The sequence below is a fragment of the Echinococcus granulosus genome (assembly GCF_000524195.1).
Source record: "Echinococcus granulosus chromosome Unknown EG_S00005, whole genome shotgun sequence".
Lineage (NCBI taxonomy): Eukaryota > Metazoa > Platyhelminthes > Cestoda > Cyclophyllidea > Taeniidae > Echinococcus > Echinococcus granulosus.
In genome coordinates, this window is record NW_020170385.1 from 899,893 (window position 1) to 925,903 (window position 26,011).

Genomic DNA, 26,011 nt, shown 5'->3' on the forward strand with positions numbered 1-26,011 from the left:
TTCAGACCCTGGACAACACTGCACCTTATTTCGTCAACCAATCAAATTGAGGTATCCAAGACTTTACTTCTATATAATGCTTCACTTCAAAAGTAGATCCAAATCGGCATAGCACTCTCGAAAGGGTATGTTAGTAGTATTTCTGATTTAAGCACCCTGTTTAGTATGCCTTGAAGGCTTACAGGGCAATGCGGGCAATCTTATTTCCGACGTTTTAATATACTCTCAAATGTTGAATAAAATAGTCACATTGCGCGAAATTCCCCAAACATCAAAATAGTTTACGCTGTTTAGTATAAAAACTAGCGCAGAAATTATGGTGTGATGCTTCATAAATCACTCCTTCACTCTCCTCCATTGGAAGTAAAATTGGTTTTCTCTAGAAGCATTACGCAGTCTTCTTGATTTCAAATGCGGACGGTAACTTGAATTATATTTCTCATTAGTAGATTGACTTGGAAGACAGACCAATGTCACCTTCACACTTGTTTGACCTTGCTCTTCTACTGACTGCATTCGCCGCCGTAGATTCATTGAAGGTCAAGTCGACAGAGGAGGGTTTGCGGTCATTTCCCTCTGAACTGCAGCCAAGCCTCTTGAAAAGGCTGCAAATACTCGGGGACAGGGACTTAGATATTCCGACTCTTCTAGAACTTTATGAATTGGAAAAGCGTCGCACGATGCCTTACAGTGGCGGTATTTTTGGCCGTTGACCGCCTCGTTGTGCTATATCTCATAAATTTATCTGACTTGAGAGAAATTTCTTTCAAATTTAATTAACATACGTTATGCCACACAATAGAACCCCGAATTATTTTTTCGTTGTCCTAAATTCAATTAAAAATAGATATGTGAAGTAGACTCGCACGCGTTTTGGCTCAAGCTAACAATCTCTTCCAGCATATGCTTCCAAATAGTTTCGCTTTTATTGAAAGGATGAATTAGATTGCATACGATCAAAATGACCATTTCGAAGGATCTTTAATTTTAGTATCTGCAATGATAAGCCTTAGGCTGTCACCCAATCGTCCGAGGCCCCCAGTCTCACCAACACTGATAAGTGTACTAAAGTAGTCTCTACACTCTGACCAGACGACTGCAGAGCCGCATTAATTGGTCTGCCAGTAGATGTTTCAAACGTTTGAAGCTTGAAGAATAATTATAACTCTGTGGGGCCCTTTATTGTATGAAGCAGTAGCTGGTCTTAGTGCGTGGGAATGTGCACATTACATAAATCTTAGGTCAAATTCTAATTGCAATTGGAGTAATAGAAAGTTGTAGACTTTCACCTTATTCATTGTCATTCTTTTAGTTTATATCTCGTATGCAATAGACAGATTTATGGTCACCTTAAGGTTGGGTACATACTAAAATTGCTGCCTTAATAAGGAAACCTGCATTATAAAAATTCTTCGTTAAAATGGCATTATTTGGAGAAATAGCATTGTGAATAGAAGATGGGCGAATTCGAAATATTTTATGCTGCTTTTTCCAGTGGTAGAGGTTCATTCCCTTCAAAACTTAGTTTAACATGCTCAAGCACTACTGGAGCTGGAGATCTCCTTTCCAAACGATTACGCGATAACTATCGGGCAAGAAATTCGTTTAATTGTCCGTTACTTTTCACCTGAAATTTACAGTAATTCACAGCATAATCTATGTAATCTGTGAAAACTTAATAAACTTGAACGACGCCCTGAACCATTATCCAAAAATCCAGATAAAATCAAAAGAGCTAATACACTTCGCACTACATTTAAAATTTCCAACAAATGCCACATCAAAACAAGTAATTCACTGCATAACTTGATAAACTAGAAAAAGATTTTGAAATAGCCAGTATCAACCAAAGTCTTTAAAAAAGTCAAATAATCCAAGAATAACTGGTAAATCAGGGTTTATCTTTGGCCAGCCAGAGAAGTTTTGAGACTGGTGCAGTGTGCCCAAGTCCAATTTGGAGTTAGAAATTCTTTCGTCAACAAGATTTTTACCTTTTGTCAGGTACAGTGTATCAAGTGCTATTATTACGACAAGCTGTTGCAGTTCCCCAAGCAGATTCACATTTTTGTCACACATCGAATAAAGCATCGAATGACAACCTATAGCGGTCGGTTGGATTCGCCACCCTTTGTTGTCACAAGAAAATGTAGTTTGATGGCAAGGTGTCCAAGTGTGTCAATACAATTTTCATTCTCCTATGCTCAGTGCAGAGGAGCGTACCCAAGATGATTACATTGGTCCAGCAAATATGGTACTGGAGGGTTTGTTCTTGGTGTGCTTTCATTGGATTTAACTTGCATCTAGTTGGGGCGTACAGGCTCTAAGCCACAGAGATTGAGTGTCTTCTGCAGTGAGGTATTCATTCCTTTCATGTTGTGCTACAAGGTCTTCGTCGGCTGATTTTGTCTATGAACATGGGTGGTGTACATAAATTTTGAACGACTCTGAGCTGTGCCTATCAATTCCAATCGAAATTCCAAAACTTCCTAAAGTGTTATCCTACTAATCTGTACCCTTGTGCCCAGGATAATAAAAAGTTAAGTCATTTAAAGCAGAAGAAATCCTCTCTTTACTCAATTTGGATTGTGAAATTTCACTCGCCACAATGTGAAAAATTCGTTGTCTGCAGATCTAATATAAGGTCCGACAAATCATTTTGGTCTATCTTTTCCACGATATTTACGGGATTATCTATAAATTCTATAACGCCATTTCCACAATGATTGAGTTGGTTAAAATGAAATAACTCTTCTTACATTTTACCATTTATTTGCCTTGATAATGCTTTCAAACAAAGTGTACAGTCACTTTTGTTAGAGTTTACTAAAGTCCCCTAGCTTGAATTGCCCGACTTGGGGCAAAATCCAACTGGAATTTTATATGATCGAAATTCTGAGACCTCCTGAGGCGTCACCTCATTTTCGCTCTAGTTCTTCAAGTTTACTTCGTCGGGATGTGGAGACTTCATTGCCGACATTCATAGGTAAAACCGTTAAACTGCTCTTGTCTGAACCATAATGAGTTGACAAACCGTCACATTTTCTCTCCATTCCAAAGTAGTTTTGTCAGGGGCGCTTTTGATACAAATGGATTCATTCTCTTCTGGAACATGAATACCTTCTTTATGATTGGCTGAAAATCCAAAATTTTTGTATATTACAACACACGGGTAAGATTCACCATTACCTCTTTTCATGAATACCATTTTTGCTTAAACTCTAGGAATGTAAGACTTGGGGAGACAGACTTACTCTCGTACTCAACTTTGCCACCCGGTTGTCCATTTTCATTTACAATTACCCACTACACGTACAAGATACGAATCTTATAAGATGAATGAGTCAGTAGGGCAGCAAATCAGCTACGCATCAATTCTATTTATTCTGATTCTTACAGCAGATGATGGCGATTTATGACGATTCAACGTAAAACGGAGCCCCAATAATTCAAATTATTTTTATCCTTTACATTCTTGCTTTTCCCATTCAAGCATATCCCCCGGTAAACTTAATTTTGTCAAACACATGCAAGTTCCCTACATTTTAAAGATGATCTTTGTCGTCGGCGTATCCTCCTTTTTTCGTGAGTCATGGTAACCATGGCAAATATGAAATCCTAGACGAGGGAGCAGAGACGCAGTGAAATGTTACAGACACGGTGAATAACCCTTAGCAGTAAATAACAAGTTTTATCTGGCTATATGACTCAAAAGAGCTTCCTTAGTTAAATTATTTAGAGTAGATTCCGCTTAAATATATCTTAAGTGTGCTGAGTCTACATAATGCTTGCGAATGAACAATATCTGGCATCGTGCACGAACCGAGTAGTGGAAATACAAACTCAAGTTAATCCTTCGTTCGTGAAATATGGTATGTAACGGTTTATGCACGACTTCTGCCAACAAGACTCGGTTTTAGTTTTTTTTCTGAAATTCACTGCCAGGTAGAGCAGCTGAAAATGGCTTCACTGTACAAGTACACTGATGATCGCGCCATAAGAACAAAATTGACGAAAGTTCTCAACAGAACACAACAAACTTGTGTTTAAATGCATTGGAAACCTACAATGAGACAAGCTACTCGGCACTTTATTCTCAAGCTACTAGTAACGAACTGGTCTCAGTGCACGGATTTCCCTACCTTCTGTTTTCCCACATTTCTGAAGTGATGTCCACCACTCTCCTCTTAAGTGGTGACACGGTATCCCTCCATATGGTACGTGCTGCAAATAGTTATTGCCTAATCAGCATGCTTGAATTACGCACGTACATATTACACCGATGTCCCGTAAAATATATACGCAAAGCAGAGGTGTGATCAAAAACTTTATTGTGATGGATATGAAAAGGATATAAAATTGCGCGCACATATATAGGGTGAGTAAAATGTACAAATTGGCATCGCATTTAGCAATTTTGATCATACCAACATATGTAGCGGCTGATGGAAAAATAAGGACATTAAGCGCTGCTACTCTGCAGGTGCCAGCTCTGCTCGTGTGATTAACGTTTCTGACGCAGACTCTGCGGCCGACTCTTCGGCAGTGGTGGTGGCAGTACCGGAATCCATTGACTCACCGACAGGTTCCCCCTCTGTGGCCGCTGGAGGGTCGATCCCCGATGGAATAGTGGTGGTCCCCAAGGCCTGAATCGGTGCCTGTGTCATCGCAGTAGTTTGGGCAGATTCAGCATGCGGTTCTGGTGTGTGCCAGGTCAAACGCTCTTCATAGAAGCGAATAACCGTCTGTGGGCATTTAACATGAGCTTCCCTCGCGGGAACCAAGTCCGCTTCATTTGAATCTTTCCTGCATTAAAAGACGAAAAAAGGCAGTCAAGCTAACTGAGAAAAGCTTCAAAGAAAGCTTTATATCTCTAATAAAAACACTAACAAACCACTTTATGAGGAACATAAGCTCGCCGCTGGAGTCAGTAGCACCTATGATCCGATCCGGTTTTAGACCTCTTGCAAAGCCTCGCGCAGTTTTCGATGGACTCTAAAACGTAAACCGTATTATTAGTTGTTTACGAAAATAGTTTAATACGAACACACGGACTTACCTTATGAATAACACTCGATGATTCATCGGCGAGCCTTTTTGGTTCTGAGACAAATTCTTCAGAGTCGCTATGAACTGGTCGACCCCGCTTCCTTAGAGGCTCCGAAGCGGTAAGCAATTTCGTACGGGGAGTAACTTTGGCTGAACTGGAGGACGGACGACCAGGTGTCAAGACAGAAGAACGTTCCCTCAACATACGTTCTTCAAAATCCTGAAAAGAAAAAACGGGGCCTATAAAATATTAAAACACAGGAAACACTACAAACCGAAACGCTCTTGTAATACTATAATGAGTGGGATCACCACTATAAAGCTCACTGACTGTTCAAACGAGTACAACCTTGATTAAATCCGGACAGTCGAGGTTTTCCTCAGGTTCCCAAGAATTGTCTTCTTCTGCGTATCCTTTCCACTTTAGAAGGTACTCCTTTTTCCCGCCACGAATGCGAACCTTAACAATCTTTTCCACCTGGTATTCACCTTCACCGATATCACTATCTTCGGACTCGTGCAGATCTACCTCGGTCATCATACACCGGAAAGCATGAGCTACACAACACTAGCAGGTCTCGAATGTGATTGGTCGATAAAAGACTAAAAAGTAGAGCAGGTCTGAAAGTCAAATGATAATGGATACATACCAATGCATTTATATCAAAAAGGAAAAGAATTCAAATATTCTTTTTTCAGTGTCAAATTGTTGTTAGATAAATGTCGATAAAAATAAATCTCGATAAGAGTTTCAATAAACTCAGTCTTCTCAATACGTCAAGATGATTCTGTGGAACATTTTGCTGTCTTGTTTAGTCGCACACTTAAAAACGCAGGCACTTTAGCATCTACAAGTTATAACTTCGTTCCACGGCATGGCCTCCGGGCCTTGGTGACAGACTCTTTGTCATACCACTAAAAAAACTTAGACCACTGCAGTTTTTAATTTAACTTTAATCCTTCTAGATGTGCTTACGTACATGACAATATTATAAAATATTCCAAAAGGGTTAAAAATCCAAGGAGTGTGGAAGCATGGAAGTAGCATGTGACGCCTAAACACTTGCTTCAGTACACTTTAGCCACACTCTTTTGATCCCTCTAGTTTGTGTTTTATACGACTGCATGACTTTTTAGCGTGTGTCTGAATTCTCCTTCGCCCTCTCTACCCTGACAATAAACCCTACTACCACTTTAAGATGTCTTAAAATAAAAAAAATCTAACTTTACTAGCCTATTAAATTTAAATAGAACAAGAGGACTATATTTGCTGCAGACGACTAAAGACTCATCAAAGAAGATTTCTAAGGGGATTATCTCAATACAACCTACGCAAATCCAAGCTCCCGCTGGAATTCTTGCTCTCAAATTATTCCTTATACAGTGACATGGTCTTCTAATGGTATCCATGATCTCCCAACCCTTCACTCAGTCTACAAATCTTTACAAGAGCATGGCTCACTAGGCTTTTGGGAAAGGCACGGGAAGCTACAGGTATAGTGTAGCGTCCCGAGACTCCCTGAAGACGAAACAAGACAAAATACTCGGGCAGAATATATATATTCAGCACGGAGAAGGTGCCTGGGCTATTAGCATGGCCCAAAAGCCAGCGAGGTACGAGGGGGCTAATTCAAGGTCCAAAGTTGGCGCCTCATCAGAACCGAGGGATGAGCCACTATCGCATTACAATAGCGTATACATATCTTGGTTCAGAGGACAATAACTGTAGCGTCCCGAGACTCCCTGAAGACGAAAGAAGACACAATACTCGGGCAGAATATATATATTCAGCACGGAGAAGGTGTCTGGGCTATTGGCACAACCCAAAAGGCCAGCCCACCCAGCGAGGTACAAGGGGGCTAATTCGAAGTACAAAAGTGGCGCCTCACCAGAACCGAGGGATAAACCACTATCGTATTACATAACAGCTCGTGTTTCCCATCCTTACATTGTGAACTAAAATAATTTTAACTTTATCAGTTTGGTTTTGAGTAAATATATTTGAACTACGAAGCACAATGTACTGATTGCAATATTGGCGGCACTGTATCCTAAAACCGAAACGCAAATATAATTTTTAAACTGTACTAAGGATTTATAGCAATAAGTTTCTTTAAGGAGTTTCCGAAATTCTTACTACGCATATTTGCCTAGTACAATTTATGTTTGCGCCTCTCTTTTTTTTCTATCACCCACTGTTGTTTAGGCTGGTAAATTTTTCTATAAATTGTAACATTTGGCAGACTGGGCAACCTTTTCCTGGTGTTTGTTTATAACGGAAATTTGACAATTTTTCGGTCCCGGTCTCTATTTTGTGCGTGGATTGTTTGTTAATGCTAATTTAGATCGTGCAGTTCTCCCTTGATTATTTGTTATAACCATTTGTTCGGCACTTCTAGTCTCCTCTGGAGTGGTTTTATTCTCGCTTCGTGGTTTATGCTGTTAAAGTTTGTGCGCATCCAGACCATTTGTGGTTCCTCATGTCTAGTATTGTTTATTGCCTTTATTTCTAGCTTTCCCTTTCTTCTTGTTATATCTTCGAGTTTTTCTAAAGTTTAATTGTGGGTGCTTGTATTTTATGGGCGCTTGTAAACGTTTGGCTCATCATTTACTGTTAGCTCTACCAATGAGTTTGAAGCTCCTCGTGTGGCACGTTAATATTCCTGGGTCGCTCTTGCCTCTTTTTAGCAGATGCTCTATCATGCGACTGAGATCTAAAGTAACTAAACTATCTGAAGACACGACTGAGGATAACAGTTCTCCCACCAACGTTCTCTCCGGCCACCTCTCCTGTCGCAACGTGCAACCTTCAGCTCAGACGCGTCGGTCATATGAGCTGTCAAATTCCGGTAGGTGCCCGCATTACAACGTCCCATCCTTATCTTCCACTTAAGAGTGTTCGAAAGAACCTCAAAGTGCCTCGTTCGCCCTTCATGTGAATCACTTAGAGGTGGTAGTCGGACGGGAAAAGGAAATCAGTATTCTTAACCATTTGCTTTCTCCGTGGATTGATGAACGCTGCAGCGGCAGTCTCTACATTAGTGGTGCTCCGGGGACGGGGAAGACTGCTACTGTCACCCAGGTGGTGCAACGCCTTGTCGATGAAAAAAAGTGTCGATGTTTATTTCTAAATTGCATGCAAATGACTCCTCCGCGCGTAGTTTACACTTGTATACTTGAGAGCCTAGGTCAAAAGCCTGTTTCTAAAAGTGTTTCTACTACGGCAAATATTATTGCTTACGTTGAAACGCAGCTGACAAGAGCATCAAGACGCCTTCCGCTTATTGTGGTTCTTGATGAAGTTGATCAACTTGCCTCGCGATGTCAGGAGGTTTTTTATACGTAAGTGTTTGTTGGCAATCTTACTGCCATTATCATACATGTACCGTTGCACAATTCTTAAGTTTAGCTTCTCACTTCCACCAATTGGATGATTTGCACTTAAGCCAGTCTAGTTTATACATTGTTTTAATCCATAGGGTGTTTGGATGGCCGAAAAGCTTGAAAGACGCTCATCTCATTCTGGTTGGCATCGCGAACGTTCTCGACTTGACCGAGCGCCTGCTTTCGGGTCTGCAAGCGCGCTTGCTTCGCCCTGTTCACGTTGCGTTTTCGCCCTACTCCATGGATCAGATTGTCGAGATAATTTCTTCCCGTCTTGTCAGTGCCTCTGGTGAGGTTTCACAGCCGGCTTTGGACGATCTGGCGGTCCAATTTTGCGCGAAAAAGGTTTGGATGCAAACGTGGCTTAAACTCGTTTTAGCTGTCTGATAGTAGATGGATTAAAATAGAGGGTGATGGCACTTTTTAATATTGAAGGGCTCTCAGAAGTCTCACATACTAGTTTTAAAATAATCATTTTTTTCGGAGGTGGCAGCATCTTCAGGCGATGTGCGGATAGCATTGGCGATCTGCCGACGCGCTCTGGAGTTGGCTCGGTTGGAAACTATAGCTGCGGACGGTGCTGACCTAAAGGTTACCGAAGGGACGTCTGTCACTGCTCGTACTCTCACTCCACTTCAACAGCGCATCATGTCTAGCCCTTCTGTACGAATGTCTCTAAAAAAGAAGTGCCCTCTTGCTAAGGGCTTTGTGGCGATCGAGGAAAAGCCTGTCGTACCGTTGATTCGCCACATTAGTCAAGCCATTCGGGAGGTCCAGGTAGTTTTACCTTGTCTATGTCTAACATCTTTGGATCAGTCTTTTCAGTACTTTTTGTTTTACAGTGATAAAGCCACTTGAACAGTACATGAAAGCGATTTTTATTGCTATCTTTCTCAAAAATTTGCTTCGCTGATCATGTAACAGTATCTTTGCCTTATATTCATTGCACAACTGACAGTCCGATGGCATTGTGGTGACTAGCGAGGATGCCCGCATCTCTGCCTCTGGTGAGATGCCTCTGCACCACAAGTTGGTGCTAGCGGCCTGCCTTCTACTTCGTCGGCTGCGGGGCCTCCGGGAGGCTTCGGTGGGTCAGGTGTTCGACGTGTACACCTATATCTGTGCACAACGGGGCAGTCTTTCGCCGCTTCAGATGAACGAGTTCGTGAGTGTTTGTGAGCTGCTTGAATCCCATGGCCTAGTTCACCTCTCCGTCGGCACGCACGCCGCTGCAATCCCCACACCCGCACGGAAAAAACGCCTTTCCCTCCTTCTTGACGCTAAAGGAGTGGAGCGAAGTCTTAACGACGACCTCCTTATTTCTTCTATCCTCTCTATTCAGACACTGCCGTGATGTCGTACTGCATAGCAGTGGTGGTTATCATTGGTGGCAATTCGTGGATTTTATAGTTTTAGTGTTTTTTACAGATATTATTACAGGGATACTTCTTGCCCACTGCGTCTGAATCGAGAACCTTCTCAGAAGAATGGTCTGGTTTAAGAATCAAAATTGAACTTCCATCTTGAATGATACATGAATTTGTGCAAATTTTATTACACTGGTAATTAAGTACTGAGTCCACCGTCTTGTTCATTGAATTTAATGTGTCTCTAGTCATCGATATTCACATTACTCGATCTGGCTCTGTTGGATTTTGAGACGAAGTAGTCTGAAATTGTATCGGGCATTTGAAATTTATTGGGTCTCAGACGCGGGGTATAACATCACCTGGTGGGTCCACCACCACTGGCGTGGAGTACTGCAAATCTACTAGTCGTTCCAAATTACTTGCGCGGATTCTATCAGCTCATTTTCGACACAACCAAGCAACGGTCCAGAATATTGGGATTTGGCTCCACACAATCGGTTTACCTTTGCTGCGAGTTTCCTGGCATATGCTGCAATCTTATGACTATAAAAGCCAAGTTGGGGTTATTAGGTCTCAATTTCTATCCTGGAAGTGACGGGGGTGCTGTGCTGGTATTTTACCTTAGAGATACGGCTTGCGGTAGATCTTATCCGCAAAATCATTGCAAGCATAATTCATGTTATTCAGGTTATGAATCAAAGCAGTTTTCAGGCATATGCTAGCTGCGGCTTAATTCCGAGTTAATTCATTTGTACCACAGCGCTAGATGCTTTACTAATTTCCTGGCACTTTAAATTCTAATTTATTTAAGTTTTGCTGTTTCAATTGCATAAACTTCACAATAGCTATCTGACTTGAGTTACTCAGGTGTTGAAACAACCCATTTTAGTGGTAAATTATCTACTTATGCGTCCATGTTTTCTTCAACAAACTTGGTAATCAGTGTATTGACTTCTAAATGTAGTTACTGTTTCCTCAAGAAAACCCCCATCGAATGCGGCGCTGACATGGTTACTGCATTAATACCTCTGATTGGCATGATGTCAGTTTTAATGAGAAGAGTCTGCAGTTGACGGCATATTCGACGTCGCCAAATGAAAACTTCGCTGTTAGCATCAAAAACTGTCACTGTCGGATTCCTTCCAGCTTCTTCATTTAAAGCCTCTCTTCATGATCGGGTTTTCCTCCATTGTTTCTGCACATTTGTAGTAGATGCATGTAGTGCTTTTATTATCAAGTGGTGAAGGATTTGGTAGGTGCAATCATTACTGACGGAAGCAGTGATTACGTTTCCCTTTTATTGCACACTTAGAGGAGTCCAGAGTTATCACTGTCGCAAAGTGTAGCCACCATTGTTGGCAAAGAAACCACTACTTGAATCTAATGATCATTCATGGCAGTCATTTACTCAGCTGGTGCATACAAATGAACGCGAATTATTCAGATACTTTACTTATCCAAAGCAAAGCATTGAAAAGCAATCGTTGTGCATTGTAGTGTAAAGTTTTTACAATATTCATTTTCTAGTTTCTTTTAATAGGAGTACTAAGATTACCCCATCTTCTGATAGCTTATTTGTATTTCAAACTTTTCCGATTAAGGTAGAATTCTAGTACATATGTACGTATTCCTGCCTTTTTCAAAGCCCAAATGCGGCAGCATCCGAAAGCATCGGCGCCGACCCAGACGTGAGGGAGACTTGAGCACCGAGCTGGGGTGGTGCCAGCTCTAGTTGCCCACCTTCCTAGCCAATGTCGGCTGGGATGCTGCGCCAATCGCCGTTTTACCCAAAGCCTACCTACCTACCTTGAGTTCCTGCAAAGCGGAGTGTATGCATGTGTGTAAAGTGTTCAAACACACGCAAATAAATCGTTACCTACATCACTCACTGCAGTAGCGTCGGTCGTTTCAAAATTTAACCAAAGTGCTTCATCTGACCCACTTAAAGAGGACGTGAGTAATCGTTGGTGGTTTTACAGTTTTTTAAGTTTAGAAATGTTTAGGATTTTTCCCACCAACTGTCCGATGCTCATGACCAGAACAGTGCAAACATTTGAGCACATTTGGTACCACAGTGCCACTGACGTGTATGATAATAGAATATTTTACTTCGTTAATATTCGCACACACGCAGTAGTTCCAACTGTTATTTCTAAGTAAAATTTCAGTGCTTATTGTCGAAGATCATTGAACCAATTCATAGTTTCGCGTTAGCCTTATGAAAACTTCTCGGATATTTCTTTTACCACAATATCCCAATTGACCTGACTTAGCAGATAACTGGGTTTTCTCATTCATTTTCATTTTGCACTGCCTCTAAGACCTCAAATAGTTTGTTCCTTTATCTTGGTTTACATTATTTCAAATACCAAAGATAGATTAAATCGTGATGTTTGGTTTAATTCGCGAGGGATGAGTGTTTTCATACTGCATTCAAATGTCAGAGTTCTTTTCAAAATCTGCAATATACTGATAGTTCGCTATCATCCTGTGGGATTTTATCTTGAAAATTTCTGTCAAATTGTGATTAACTGAAGCCCTGACTCCGTATCATGATCACCTAATTAGCAATTGGCTAAAATCAAGATGAAGACCACGACGATGCAACCGATGACTGCACCAGAGTAGCGTCCACCCATCTTTTCAAATTTTCGACTTTTCAGTGCGCATAAAGTCGTGTTTAGCTGCTAATTGTGAACTTTTTAAAATGTACTAAGTAGTTTATGACATACGCATTCGTTAATTATCGTATTTGATGGTCCAGTCCATCTGTCACGCTTTCAGTGAATACTAAAGTAGAATTGATTTAATTCGCGTGAGTCAAGCTTCTTAATTCTATGCCCCACACTTTTTTCTTCAAGATAACTTCTTTCAGATAAGTACCCTCCTTTAGTCAGGAAAGCGCTCAAAGTCGGACGTTGTGGTGGGCTTTGTTCTAAAAGAACTACTAAAAACAAGCAGTATCACCACTGGACGTAAAACAAGACTCCTAAATCTGATTACTCTGCTATCTCTTTTCACTGCTTCATAACAAACTACTTACGATAAACAGTAGATGTTTTATGCCATGCACGAAGGCTTTTACGGCTATCCGAAATACGACACACCTATTTGCGATGCTTATCTACGACACTTTTTGGTAGTGATAGATTCATACAGCTTACCTGAAATCAAACAAACGAAACTAATAACACTACTGGTGAAGTCGGCTTTCAGAGCTAGAAGCAAAAATGGCCTTAAGGTTGAATGATCTAACCATCACGTACTCGTACTGACATGAAACCACCTCATCAGTCTTCTCAATAATTCATTATCAAAACATGATTCCCAATAAAGTATCAAATTAGCGATGTGCAAAACGATTGCAACTTTTATCCTTCCATCGATTTAGGCTTAAACTTGCACTACTATCCCGAATATCCTGTTTGGACCGTGTAGAAATTTAAAAGCCCTTCGGAACCTGCACCCACACCACTTCCATGAAAAATCTTCCTTTGGCATTTTCCAGTTTAGCTAATGTAGACCACAACATGCATATCGTTTATCCTTGCAACGGAAGCATAATGTTTTTCTGAAACCAGTTGGTATCCCTGTACACATACCTATTATCCATAGCTAAAAAAATTGTGCTAAAGTACTATTGTAACGTTAGATCCCTCAAACTATTTCGACAGTAGGCTTGGATCAGCATAACTCACAATAAAATACATCAAAACCCTTGACAGCTTAGTAATAGCGAATAGTGGTTGTATTGTATGCTGGAATTCCTCCATCGTTATGCAACAGTTTCCCGCCACGAGATGCGCATTTCGTAAGACCGCTGCAAGTGAAAACCCGGGGGAGAGAGAGGTAACAGGTTGGATACATAAATGAATAGGTCCACTTTCTTACTAGAATGACAACAAGGCTTAAGCCGCTGTGTAGACCGGAAATCCCGATCACTCTAACCGGTTTGTCGCTCTTTGTCTATTTCAACTGGATTTATGTCGTGCATAACGCGACGATTAAATCACTGAGCCTCGTCTTGCAGTCGCTGTGAATCAGTGACAGATGATGTTCGTCGTGCAGCATTACACCTGTGATCATACAGCATAATACTTAAATTGTCCAATAAAGAAATTGCCTTAATTGCTTTGTTTTCTACTGACCGAAGCAAAATCTAGGTAAACGACAGTGTAAGTTGTTGGAATGCAAACTTTGGAAGGTTGAATGCATCAAACTAGGCTGTGCTGCCTCGTTTATGGGAAGATTCTGTCTCTTGCAGTAATGGTATTTGAAATTTGAGTCTACAATGCAGTGAAGTGAAAACTAGAAGCCTACACCTAAGGAAGGAATAATCCTTTTCTCACAGGGGAATTTGTACTACATTTCGATGCTGACCTATGGAATCATCAAAAAGATGAGGCCTTTAAATCTTGGCGACAGGTGGGACATGGCTACTTTGTGGGAGTTGGATTGGCTATATTATCACTCACAATGGTTGCTGGGTCCTGAGGCCCAAGGGCTCAGGTGTGTTTAACAGATTTATTCTACGTAATATTTGTGATTTGATCTAGCCAAATAAAGACAACGCTTAAAGAATAAACGGTATCTTCATGAAGTGATTTAAAAACGACCGGTGATTGGTTGTTATCTGACGATTCTCAAATTATTTGTGTCTTTTTTTATAGTTGTAACGCTTTAAAATATTTGTTCTTAATAGGGACGAAAATGTTTCAGTTGACTTAAAAAGTCCTTTACTTTTTGTGTATTTGTACAAATGCTGTGAAGGTAAACGACCCAAACTTAAGTGGCTAATTCCAGGGAATCGTCGATACAAGCATCCAGGTGGTTTACACGATTCCTATCACCCAGATCGATAATTTCTGCGTTATTTAACTACATTAATAACACTTTTGGAGTTATTTGTGAGCTAACTTTACTTGTTATTAATCAATGAAGTAGTCCTTAGCTTATCAGTAGCAATGTTTCGAATTTCAGCAAGGAAGTTGCATCGAAAATCTAAAACCAGCACCTCTTTTGAGTACGAGATGTTGTTACGATATATTTTCACGGCTCCGTGATCACGAGGTCGTTTAGTACAGCCCTTCGGTGGCGAATAGCCCCCGGCCTGTTTTAAGGCGTGTGGGTGGGTAGCTGAGAGTGCAAGTCAATGCCACCTCGACTTAAAATGCATTGTTAGGGTAAGGGGTATAGACAGTCAGATCACTTGGCACGAAGGTTGTGGCGATTTTTGTTCAATTAACTTCGATGATAACTCATCTATCAAGATGCTGCCAGAGCCCGTCTTATTTACGACTGGATTTAGGGCTCTGCTTCACCAACACTGCCCATCATGGGCCGTACTAGTGATGCGCTCATTCAGAAATCGAGTCTTCCTGTTTTACCCAACGGCCACTTTACCAGCGCGGCGTCTGCCATGAGGGCATTGCTCGATTCACATGAACCTTTGACAATCACACTCACCGTGTGGTACGTGTAACTTTGGATTCTGGCGTAGTTCACACGTCCACATGTTTCGCACAACTTCAGGTCATGAATCCTCACACTGGCTAACGTCCTTCGCAAGATTCTTGCCATTAAACGAGATGAATTCCATAAATATACATTCGCAGACAAATCCTCAATGGCAGACGTGATATTATTTGGTCAAAATAACTTTGCACGAAATTTTGATTAAAAGGAAGTTTTTTTAACGAGTGTAACGGGAGACCGAATTTATATTCAATAGTTCATATTTCTAGATCATTTTACGACTCCTTTGTCCACAAAGAAAGGAATTCTCTCATTGGGTTAGCATCACTGTCAGAATGCTGTGTATGTAACTCAAGTTAGCGCGGCCTCCAGTCCATTCGAAATTTTATTTTTCTAAGCTAACTTGTAAACCGATGCATGCTGAAGTGAAACGTGCAGGGCTGCTAAAGACAATACCAAAATTTCTTATATGTATAAGCTTTACAGCAATTCCTTTCCAATCCAATTACTTTATTAATAAAGTGAAGAAACAATAATAATCTGCCTTGAAATAAGTGAAAAATATAGTCAAGCGAAACTATCCAGCGTTTGGCGCTTTAAATTCCCGTCGATCATTTAGTAAAACCGAAAATGGGCGTTTCTGTGGCACTGTTACCACATTCAACCACAATAGTGCACCAAACTAACTCGGAGCCATGACGCCAACTCCTCCTTTTATTTAACCTTTACCAATCCCCCCAACAGACATACCTCAATATCCAGAGCTCACAGCTGTTATGCATTTATCTTTGACCATCATCGGCTTACATGCCTGAATATCGTTGACGTGATTGTCCACCCACTGTACCATCCCAAAGAACACCCCTTGGGAAAGCCAGATATCGTTCTTAAAGCATCGCAAGATGATGGGGCAAGACTCCATTCACTGTGCTGGAAATTTCCATTCTAAAACTATCACGCAAGTCTACCGCCAAATTTTATTTTGTTTAAATGTCATATCACCTTAGCAGTAATTCATGATCAAGAAAATGGCATAAATTGGCACTTTGGTTGGATGCACGGTTTGCAGAAGAGGTTAGAGAAAGGCAATACAATGATAGTCGAGCCATTCAGCTGACATTGATCTCCTTTGTCATTTTGATGAATTCTGGATGGCATTAGGAACGCTTGTGAGATCGTATTAGTGGAGTAGGAGGACACGGGTGAGGTTACTGGTATAATTTATGTAAGTCATTCCGTTAAACAAATATTTTTCAATAACAGTTTCGACTATAACTTTTCACATACTTTGGCTCACGCGGTAAGGCTTCAAGTCCTCTTGTACGTTTCAAGTTCTAAGTAGGTAAATGGATATAAAGCCCTCCACCCAAACAGATAGAATAAAACTGTAGATTTAAAATACAGGAATTCGATTATGCGTAAGCTTACACTGGATACTGGATGCTTCTCGCAACTGTGAAATTAATTCATATCCTCCCTACACATCTTCCGCCGATTAAGTTAATTCAAAGCATTAAGCATGTGCCCTTTCTGTGACACGTTTTTTGACTGAAAACTAGTAGCGCCTTAGAGTCACCTTCGTTAATCCAGCCCACTAATACGGTTGTTAAGCTTTCTGCAACAAAATTTAATTGCAACTCGATGAGATTGTAGCTACAGCAGACATCCAGATGGTGACTTGTAGTATACCTCGAAGCTTCCCATCCAACATAATTTTTCAGAAAAATATCTACAATTAGATAAGATTATCTGGAGATTTTACCAACCTTTCCTTGACAATTTTTAAATTCAAAACACGATGTCCTGTTTCCCCACCTTCACAAAATGAACTCCTAACTTTGGCAAAACACCACAATAGTAGACACTCACCACCCTATGCTACAACGGAATGTATCGGTAGGGCTGATCTCTGGTATCTCACTGGTACCCAATATTTTCGACCTACAAATTGGAGTTCAATGCTACGACAGGGTCTTTAAGCGGTGCAATACTGCGTGTGCACACTTTAACTAGTAAGCCGCTTTGAGTCTGTTTAAAACCAGTTATGATGTCATAGTGGTTTATTAAGATTAATGGTTTTATGACCACTTCGGGTAAACACACCACCTAGAGGATAAGCTCTTATTCCACCGTCTTGGTGCCAACATGTAGACCCTCCCCTAGGCACAATGGCTTCCTACTTCAGTTCTGTAGCCACAATTACCCGCACTTGGAGGAGGAGTGCTGCGCACTGAGTTGCTAGATCAGCGGTTAGCTCTTATTTTTTTCCCTATCGGATAGTGGATTTGGCATTTTTTACAGAAATGCTCAGACATCGGAGCTATCCCTCACAGAATGATGCAGAACAGAAGTTAGGAGGCGGGGGGAGGGAGGCAGAATGGAAAATCGCCTATCCATCATCTCACTATTGTTTACCGTAAGGAGCAAACGAGAATGAGAGTCTGTGTGCATGTCCGAGAGTGTTTATGCCTTGTTGGCGGTAGTGGTGGTGGCGGTAGTGTGAGTGTTTGCGCATGCATGCGTGCGTGCATGCATGTGCGTTGACTTGTGTTATGGACGTGTGCGTGTCGGAGGCTTCCACAGTTCGACCGAGGCAGACAGCCTTGGTTCCCCCTTCAACACATCTGTGTGTGCATCAACACCCTCACACAAACGCGCATAACGCACGAACACCCATGCACGCATCATTACCATCTTCGTAGCCGCAGCAGTAATAGTCAAATCTGCGGAACACGGATGTCAGAAACTAGCGCCAGTGAAGCCTCATTGCCTTTAAGTCTGCTTACTCGCCTTTTGAAAGCCTCATAGTAGCGTGGAACTATTTTCCTCATGCGGTTATTCCAAATCGGAGAATTCGACCGCCGATAATAGCACCAAATGCCCCTTACCTACTGGACGAGCACCCCATTTCTGCTCAAGGGCCTCTACCACGGCAGTTTTCAGCAAAGTCTCCTCTATCAGATTCTATGTGAGTGCTGGAATTCCATTTTAACCGTTCAGCTTGATGTACTAAAATCCAAACAGGCAGTGACTGTATTAATTAGCATGGCTGTGATTTTCCTCACGTTTTTCCTTATTTCGAAAATGAAACATAGCTCTTTGTTTGGTTTCTGTGATTTGTTGAGTGACGTTGTAACTAAAATTGAATTAACATTATTTTGGCAATTACGATGCTATTTGGCCGTGGAAAGGTGTTGTGTCCATTATGTGGATGTTCTGCCGCGATCGCACGGTTGATAATATTTAATAGCATATTAAATCAGTTAATCTTTTACGTCACCTTTTATCACATGGAAAGGATCCCATATAAAAACGATTAAATCACTAGGAATGAAAAGGGTAATTTGCCAAATAATATGCCGTCGTAAGGTATTGATAACACTACGGTTCCTCGTAAACACGCATATTATCGTAAAATGTAGAACTAAATTCGATTTGTATCTTGTCAAATATGAGTTATAACATTTAGATATGGTCAGTATAGCGTCTACTGTCAAGGCATTTGTTGCATAACGAATTGCAAATTCAACTGGACTTCCACCTAACCGACCCATAGGTTCACGATTTCGTACTGGAGAGTTTCCTCTTCTCACCCTTATAGCAACGCTGCCATACCAATAGGGGAGCTGATGGATGTTAATGACCCAGGATACGGGGCACTAGGGAGTGAAGTTTCAATTACTATTCATAACATTTAGATTCGAGTCTGCACGGCACACCGCGCGGTATGATGTTAAGCAGATGAGCATTAAAAATAAGCATAACTTCGAGATTTTTAATCAACATGCATTAATGTGAAATAAAATTTGCTTGCTTTGATAGCTTCATTTTCAACAGGCGGACGTGATCGAAAGTCCTTCTCTTTGATCTGATTTTATCATCCAGGTGGACTGTGTTTACGTCTGAATTCATCATCGCTTGTCATTTATCTAGACATAATTAGACACCATCAAAACATTCTGCCTAGCTCAGAAAAGAATGCCAACCGTAATTGAATTTAATTGCAACAACATAAAATGTTTCCATGTTTTGGTAAAGCACAGCAGTTACAAACTTCCTGTTCGCATTTTCGTGGTTGGTGCACACTTGTGGTCAGAACGTGCTTACTAAAATCCCACGACGAGATTTGCTGAACCCTCAAACTGAATGACACATAGGCTTATGAGAGTAGACGAGCCTCTTGATCGTACACGCATGTCCTCAACTTAGGATACAATTAAACATTTATTCATGTATATACGGAGAACAAACCAAACATGATGTGTAAAATTTGATCCATTTAACCATTACAGAAATCCTGAAGGAGTGAAGTCGGTTCCAGATTCCTCATCCAGTTTATTAATTTTCCGCTTGGATGATGAAAAGCCGAAAAGGCGCTGAGGTGATTATCAAACTTCCTTGCAGAGAACTATGACAAATCAATATCCGACTAAGAGTTTTGTTAAATTTTTAACGGCTTGGGAGGATTCTAGCTACCACGCTCTATAATCTGTAGCATTATGCACCATAAAAGAAGAAAGCGTATTAGGTGAATTGGTGCTCAGTTGATGGGTCTCAGTGTTCGGCGGCATGTTTGTGTAAAATTTTTAGGGCCTCATTCATGATTAATCGTAGGGGCTTGGGTAGTTTGGTGGTAAAAGAGCAGATTAAAGTCAAATGCAATATCAAGTGCTTACATCAACTTTTAGATTATTTGGAGCAAAATGCTAAGCGAAACATTGATTTGATTAGGTAGGCAGCAACGCGGAGATTTCATTTACCCATATGACGCAATTCACAGCATTATCAGCCGGCGATGGCCATTTAAGAAAACTCGCGGCGGCGTGTCAAATGAGAACGCAAGTACTACTAACTACATCAGGTCACAGACTGTTTGGTGCACCCTTTGTGCTTCCTTTCGAATGGTAGATGAACAACATATAACGATGTCTGATCTTGTAGTTATAACAACCAAAGAGTGCATAAATCATTTTTAAATAGGACTGTGAATTTATTTTTAATTGCAGAAATTTATTTTTCGTGATAAGTAGTAGAGAGCAACCAAGGGGAAGCCACTCCTCATGGGTGCGAGGATCATCTATGCATCTACGGTTAGCTATTTCCCAATGTTACCATTTAAAAGATAACTTGTAATGCGACGTGCCATAAAAAGACTTGTGAATTGTGGACTAAAACACATTATTTGTGAAGCTCAGTCGAAATATATCGCAATATCCTGTAATGAACCAAAACTCAAAGTTGTTTCCTGTTGAACAACGTCGTTTAAATTCTTCCCACATTGTTACAAATGCAGTGCTTATGCATTTCAAATAAAACGAATGCTGAAAACTCTATGGAATTATATTAAGGTCCATCAAATGCCGCCGATTCCAGCCGTAGCTATGACTCACCCGTTTTCCGATTTTAGCACTTTTGAAACTAACGTCACCAATCCAACCGAGTTGATAACATGCCTATGTATTCACGGTAAGTGGGAGCGTCATCAACCCCTCTGTGAACGTAAAATGTGATAACTTGATCATGGTGTCTCCATGTTTGGTAATGTGCTTAATGGTAAAGGCAGGTAAACTTCAGGGTTAATGAAGACCTACCTAGTTGCAAGTAATAACAATATCGTATTGGTCTGTTTGATCTCAACCTTGCAACAGCGATTTGGTGAGTAGGTGTCTAGGTCAGCTTCGCGCATGGGATGTAGGACACCCATGACCTGTCTCGAGTGCTCCCTGGTCGACTTCAATGCAGGCACGAAAAAAGCTTGGTTTTTTATAACCAATCATTTATTCACTACCTTTTCCTCATTCTTTTTCTTGTTCCATTGAGTCTTATTGCACTTTATTAGTTGGACCAGTACTCTTTTTTAAGCTCAAACAACTTTTTTGTCATAATGGCTCCAAATCATTAAATCTACTGTTAAATAAAGTTTTATTAGTTATGTTTATGAATTGCCTTTAGAATAACACAGGGACTTGGATGATCGTTTAAACAGCATTAAGATGAATTTTATCCATCAATTTGTTTGTCAATTCACTAAAATTCTCGCTTCCTATCACACTCTAAATTAACATTACAAAGAGAATTGCAATAGGACTGATAACATTACGAGCAAAATCTACAGACACTATGCCATTCAATAAGCCCCTTTTCCCGCACGAACATTTACATCTAGGTCCCTGGTCAGGCGGCTGTAATTGCGTCCAAAAATTTTTCCAACGTTCATCTTTGTTTTGTGTGCAATTCTAAACTGATTACGTGGCAAATAAATATATTTGCGATAGCACAGAATCCCACAACAGATCAAACCGTGGGGTTCTAGTAAAACTGAAGCATTCAAGGAATAATCGTAATTTGTCATGTATACATGGAATGGGCTTCACGTTGAATCCGTTTATTATATATTTTATTTAACAGATTTGAGGTACGATGAATTAACTGCGGAGCTTGAAGTAGACAAAAGTTAGGTCAATTGGTGCTTTAAGTATGGCGGCATACCCTGGATTTTTTTGCATTTTTCTGAACTCACCTCCCCCATTTTAATGTCGTATGAGGAAACTAAAGTATGAATTTGCTTTATGTTTATGTGCAAGTATATGCCGTGCAAGTTTTCACGAAAACGGACATCTTTTCTGAGAAAGTAATAACTGAGTAACGCCTTATTCATGGGCAGGTTTTGGTCTTTCACAAGGTGCACCTGGTGGAAGAGGAGGAGGAGGAGGTGTGATGGCTTTACTCTGACTCACACCGCAGGCGTGACGCATCGCCCACCTGCGGGGTCCAAGGGACGCGCACGAAAAAGACATCCAAATCACCATGGCTGTACATTTTTGAAAGTGTTACAATGCGTGCCCATGGACACACAGGAACTCGGATACACCGCATGCTTTTAAAGCACCTCCGTGCTTGTCATGGCCCATGACCTTTATAATCGCCCTAACGACCGGATGCATTCCTACAGAAATTAGACCCTCTAACAACTATGCCATACAGTGGTCTTGCTGAAAGTGAGAAGATCGTCTCTCGATGGCAAAGTCGTGAAACTTCTCGGTTTTTGTGAGAAAATGACTGTGAGAAAGGTGCATTGACTTAGCTCTAGGCGCAAAGTTAGCTGCAGCCGCTGTACCACTAGTTTGCTCTATTTTGAGAAATGCTCCGAATCATTCATTGGCAAAACATAGTTACTCTACAGTAGGGGTAAAAATCATTCGAAAGTGATTCTATTTCAAGGAGTAGAGGCATTAGCATTGTCGCATTCCTAGGGGTTTAGCTAACCCAATATTTACCACTACCCTACCGTGATAGACACCCAAAAATACAGAAGCGTGACAAAGTATTTTCGAAGTAAAAGAGTTCTTTACTGAGCTGTTTGACCACTTCCGACTTGTGAGGTCGGTAACTGGTGCTTCATCGGGGTTAGGACCTAGTGAAGGTATAAACTTCACGTATGAGCTCCTATGGGGACAAATGCGTAACGTGGTCGTATTCACGTAAGTATTGCAATGGTGTTTACATATTAATTCAGGATTTTACGGGGCATAATCATTAGCTGCGCACCGGTTGTGCATGCCTTATTCTCCACAATGTAGCCCTCGGGATATGTCAAATACTATTACTCGATTGCAGTTGCCCAATCACTTATGACTCTAGCCCACATTTGTATACCCGGTGCCAAGCATAAAATCCCATACCATCGGAATTACTTTTCTCAATCCCGTAAGGGAATGCTGAAAACATCAGACATTATAAATTCACATTGAAAATAAAGGATAGTGAAATAAAATACATTTACCAATTAATCTTCCTGGAATTCCCGAATCAAACAAATTGTTGATATGCAAGAAAACGGAGATTTGTGTGACCTCTTCATAGGCAATTTAAATGCTGACATGGTCAAATGTATCTACAGGTCGTGGAAATCCAACAGGTGGATTGGGTTATCTCGCCAAATGCCTTGCTATAATTGGGAGCACATATTCGGAGTAGATTCAAAAGTCAATAAATTTCCCATCTTGCTTGTTAATAATGAATGTGCTCTAGGAATGATGAAAAATCGCCTAATAACTAATATATCACACTGACACAATCATTCCAGAATATCTTGTCGAAAGTGCGATTTTTCGTATCCATTTTACTTTATGGTTATCCAATGTCTCTATATTCTCTCTACCATCCTTCTAGAGGAGAATATACAGGTTTTGAATGGGAAATGCTTTTGTATTCGATGCAATCTACTCAGTGGTTATTCACCTGGAGGGCGCCTCATTGAGTTGAGCATTAATTCTGTCATCCACAGATTGAAGAGGCTTTTCGGAACTAGTACAGATAATACATGATATTTTAATAGCTCACATTAAGCGTCTGATATCTCAAAGATTTTTTTTCACAACTGATGGCACGCATCCATGGAAAGCGAGGCAAGTAATCACCCAGCCTACGAACAGGAGTAGTGTGCATTTACTGTGCATTTATTCTGGTCCTAAGTTTTAATTTTAGTGGAATTTCGGATTGAGGAAGTTGCAGTAGTTAAAGCGCGAATTTTTGTTTAACTCATACATTAACTGGAGAAATTATTTTCACTTTATTTAAGTTATTTAACGAGTGTAGCATTTATGAGTTTTAAGTGAACGAAAGAGTAGGTGGCGATTGACATATAGACGTTTTTAATATTTCACAATCCTTTAGCAGGAACATGAATCGGCTTCTATTTCCAATCAAATACATGTAACCTAGGTGGAAGCTTCAGAAAATAGACAAAAATACTGTGTTTAGAAATTGTTTAAGATGTGTTCGATACCGAAAAAGTGACGAAGAGAGGGTAGAAGGAAAAGGGTGAAGTCACAAACCAACTGTGTAGTATGTTTTTTCAAAGTGCCCACGTTTTTGCAAGGCATTAGTCTCATCAAAAGTATGTCTATGTCGATGACTAAACCGGGAGTTGTAGGGACGGAATGGGAGGGAGAGGAGGAGAAATATTTCCACACATATGCCTTGAATACCACTAGCGCTATAGCCACAAAATACACATTCGCGCGTAACATGTCACCCCAAGCATGTGCCCACAAGTAGCAAAAATCTTTGTATACAGGCTTTTTACCCCGCTGCTCGGACACTGCTGTCAGTTTCTCCCGCACATTCCTTCAGACCCATTATTCAACTATGGAACAACAGACGCGCGGATGCAGTCGTCTTGTGGAATGTCTCCGCTAATTTGCGACGGAATTGCAAACGCACGCATATTTCCGAAAATGAATAATGCCATTACCAAAACTGTAATATTGCACTCGGACATCAATGCGCTTTTCTTGCTGAAGATGTACCAGGTCTTGCAACAACATCGTCTAAACATTCTGGATCATGTGAAAAAGTAGTATAACGAAGCTGTGCTCACTTAAGTGAAATGTTCTTTTTCTTCTCCCCAGTACTTTGTAATCGGTTGCAGATTAAAGTCTAGAACCGATACAATTTCATTTATGATTTCTCTTTCGTATTTTCGCATCGGAAAAATATTTATAAAGCACCTAATGAAGATTCTCTTCGTTCAACACCCAAACGGTAGAACTCAATTCATGCAGAAAGGCTTTTTAATCCCTAGGCCAGATCTAATGCTTTTCCTGAAGTCCACCAAAAGTGAACCGAATGCAAGCATAACTCTCTGGGATTAACTTACAGTTTGAAAGTGTAAAATGTGATGAAGGGCTTTTTTGACTACGACACAATTCGAGTGAAAATAATCTACTCTCAAATTATATTCATGCTTAATGGAATTGCCTTTTAGCACTGTCAGTTCATTCATAGTCTTTGCCACTTTCCTTAATCATTTCAACGTGGCTGACTACATTCATGGACTTTACCCTCGATACGCTCGAAATGGTGGAAGGCTTTCTACTAATAATTCATTATAATCATTCAGAGGATACTTACAAACGTATGTGTAATAAGCGTCAACTCCCCTATTTGAATGCCCTTTTCACCGGCCACTTAATAGGACTTTCGTATCCATAGTGGAAAATGTAACGGCAGGCTTTATGGTTTGTCGCAGAATAAGGTGTCATGTCATGCTTCTAAATTCATCTGTGCTGACAAGCCATGATGTGCAGATGATTAAAATACCCATATTATGATGGTTCGGAGTATTTACACCTACATGAGCCATGATTTTCACTTTTGTTGATTGTTGATAATACCTTTGAGCAATTACCACAGTGACCTAAAGTGCGAACTTGACTGAACAGGGTGTGAACCGATTTGTTTTACGCCAAAAGCACTTTGTAGTTTTCTCGCTGCTCTCAAACTTGACATTTGGCTTGTAAAATGGCGCAATTTTGCTTTCTCAACTCCTCATAAAGCTGGTTTTAAAAAACAGTTCGATATCGAATAATCCTGGCGATTTGAAAGTAAGCAGTTTTTTATTTCATTTCGAAAAATCTGTGCATTTTAGAGTTTCGGATCGATGTACCAGAATAAATGAAGGTGCTTCATGTAGCTAACAATTTCACTAAGAGCGTTGGTTTTTTGCAAACTTTGCATTGCTCTATCAGATATGCATTGACCAATTGAATAAATTTGGATAAGGTCTTCAGCGAATGTGCTTGCATTCCTGTGCTTTCCTACTATCAATTAAACACATTTTCATCGGTAAAAAGCAAATACAACTCCTAGAGTTAAAGAAATGTAAAAGTTTGTCTTAATTTAGTCCACTGTCTACCTTGGAGCTTCAACGACGGTCAAACCATTAGTCGGCT

General features: G+C 40.5%; 2 protein-coding genes across 2 annotated transcripts; one reads left to right on the forward strand and one right to left on the reverse strand. All coding sequences in view use genetic code 11, as the record gives it.

The window, feature by feature from the left end:
- Positions 1-4,469: 4,469 nt before the first annotated feature.
- On the reverse strand, positions 4,470-5,584 carry EGR_01359 (Chromobox protein; the record flags this gene model as incomplete). The annotated part of the gene is made up of 4 exons (XM_024490608.1): positions 4,470-4,803; positions 4,892-4,992; positions 5,057-5,266; positions 5,396-5,584. 4 exons carry the CDS (start codon positions 5,582-5,584, stop codon positions 4,470-4,472), a joined length of 834 nt encoding a protein of 277 aa, XP_024354932.1.
- Positions 5,585-7,672: 2,088 nt separating this feature from the next.
- On the forward strand, positions 7,673-9,784 carry EGR_01360 (Cell division control protein; the record flags this gene model as incomplete). The annotated part of the gene is made up of 5 exons (XM_024490609.1): positions 7,673-7,895; positions 7,941-8,388; positions 8,526-8,775; positions 8,917-9,207; positions 9,389-9,784. 5 exons carry the CDS (start codon positions 7,673-7,675, stop codon positions 9,782-9,784), a joined length of 1,608 nt encoding a protein of 535 aa, XP_024354933.1.
- Between the last annotated feature and the right edge of the window lie 16,227 nt (positions 9,785-26,011).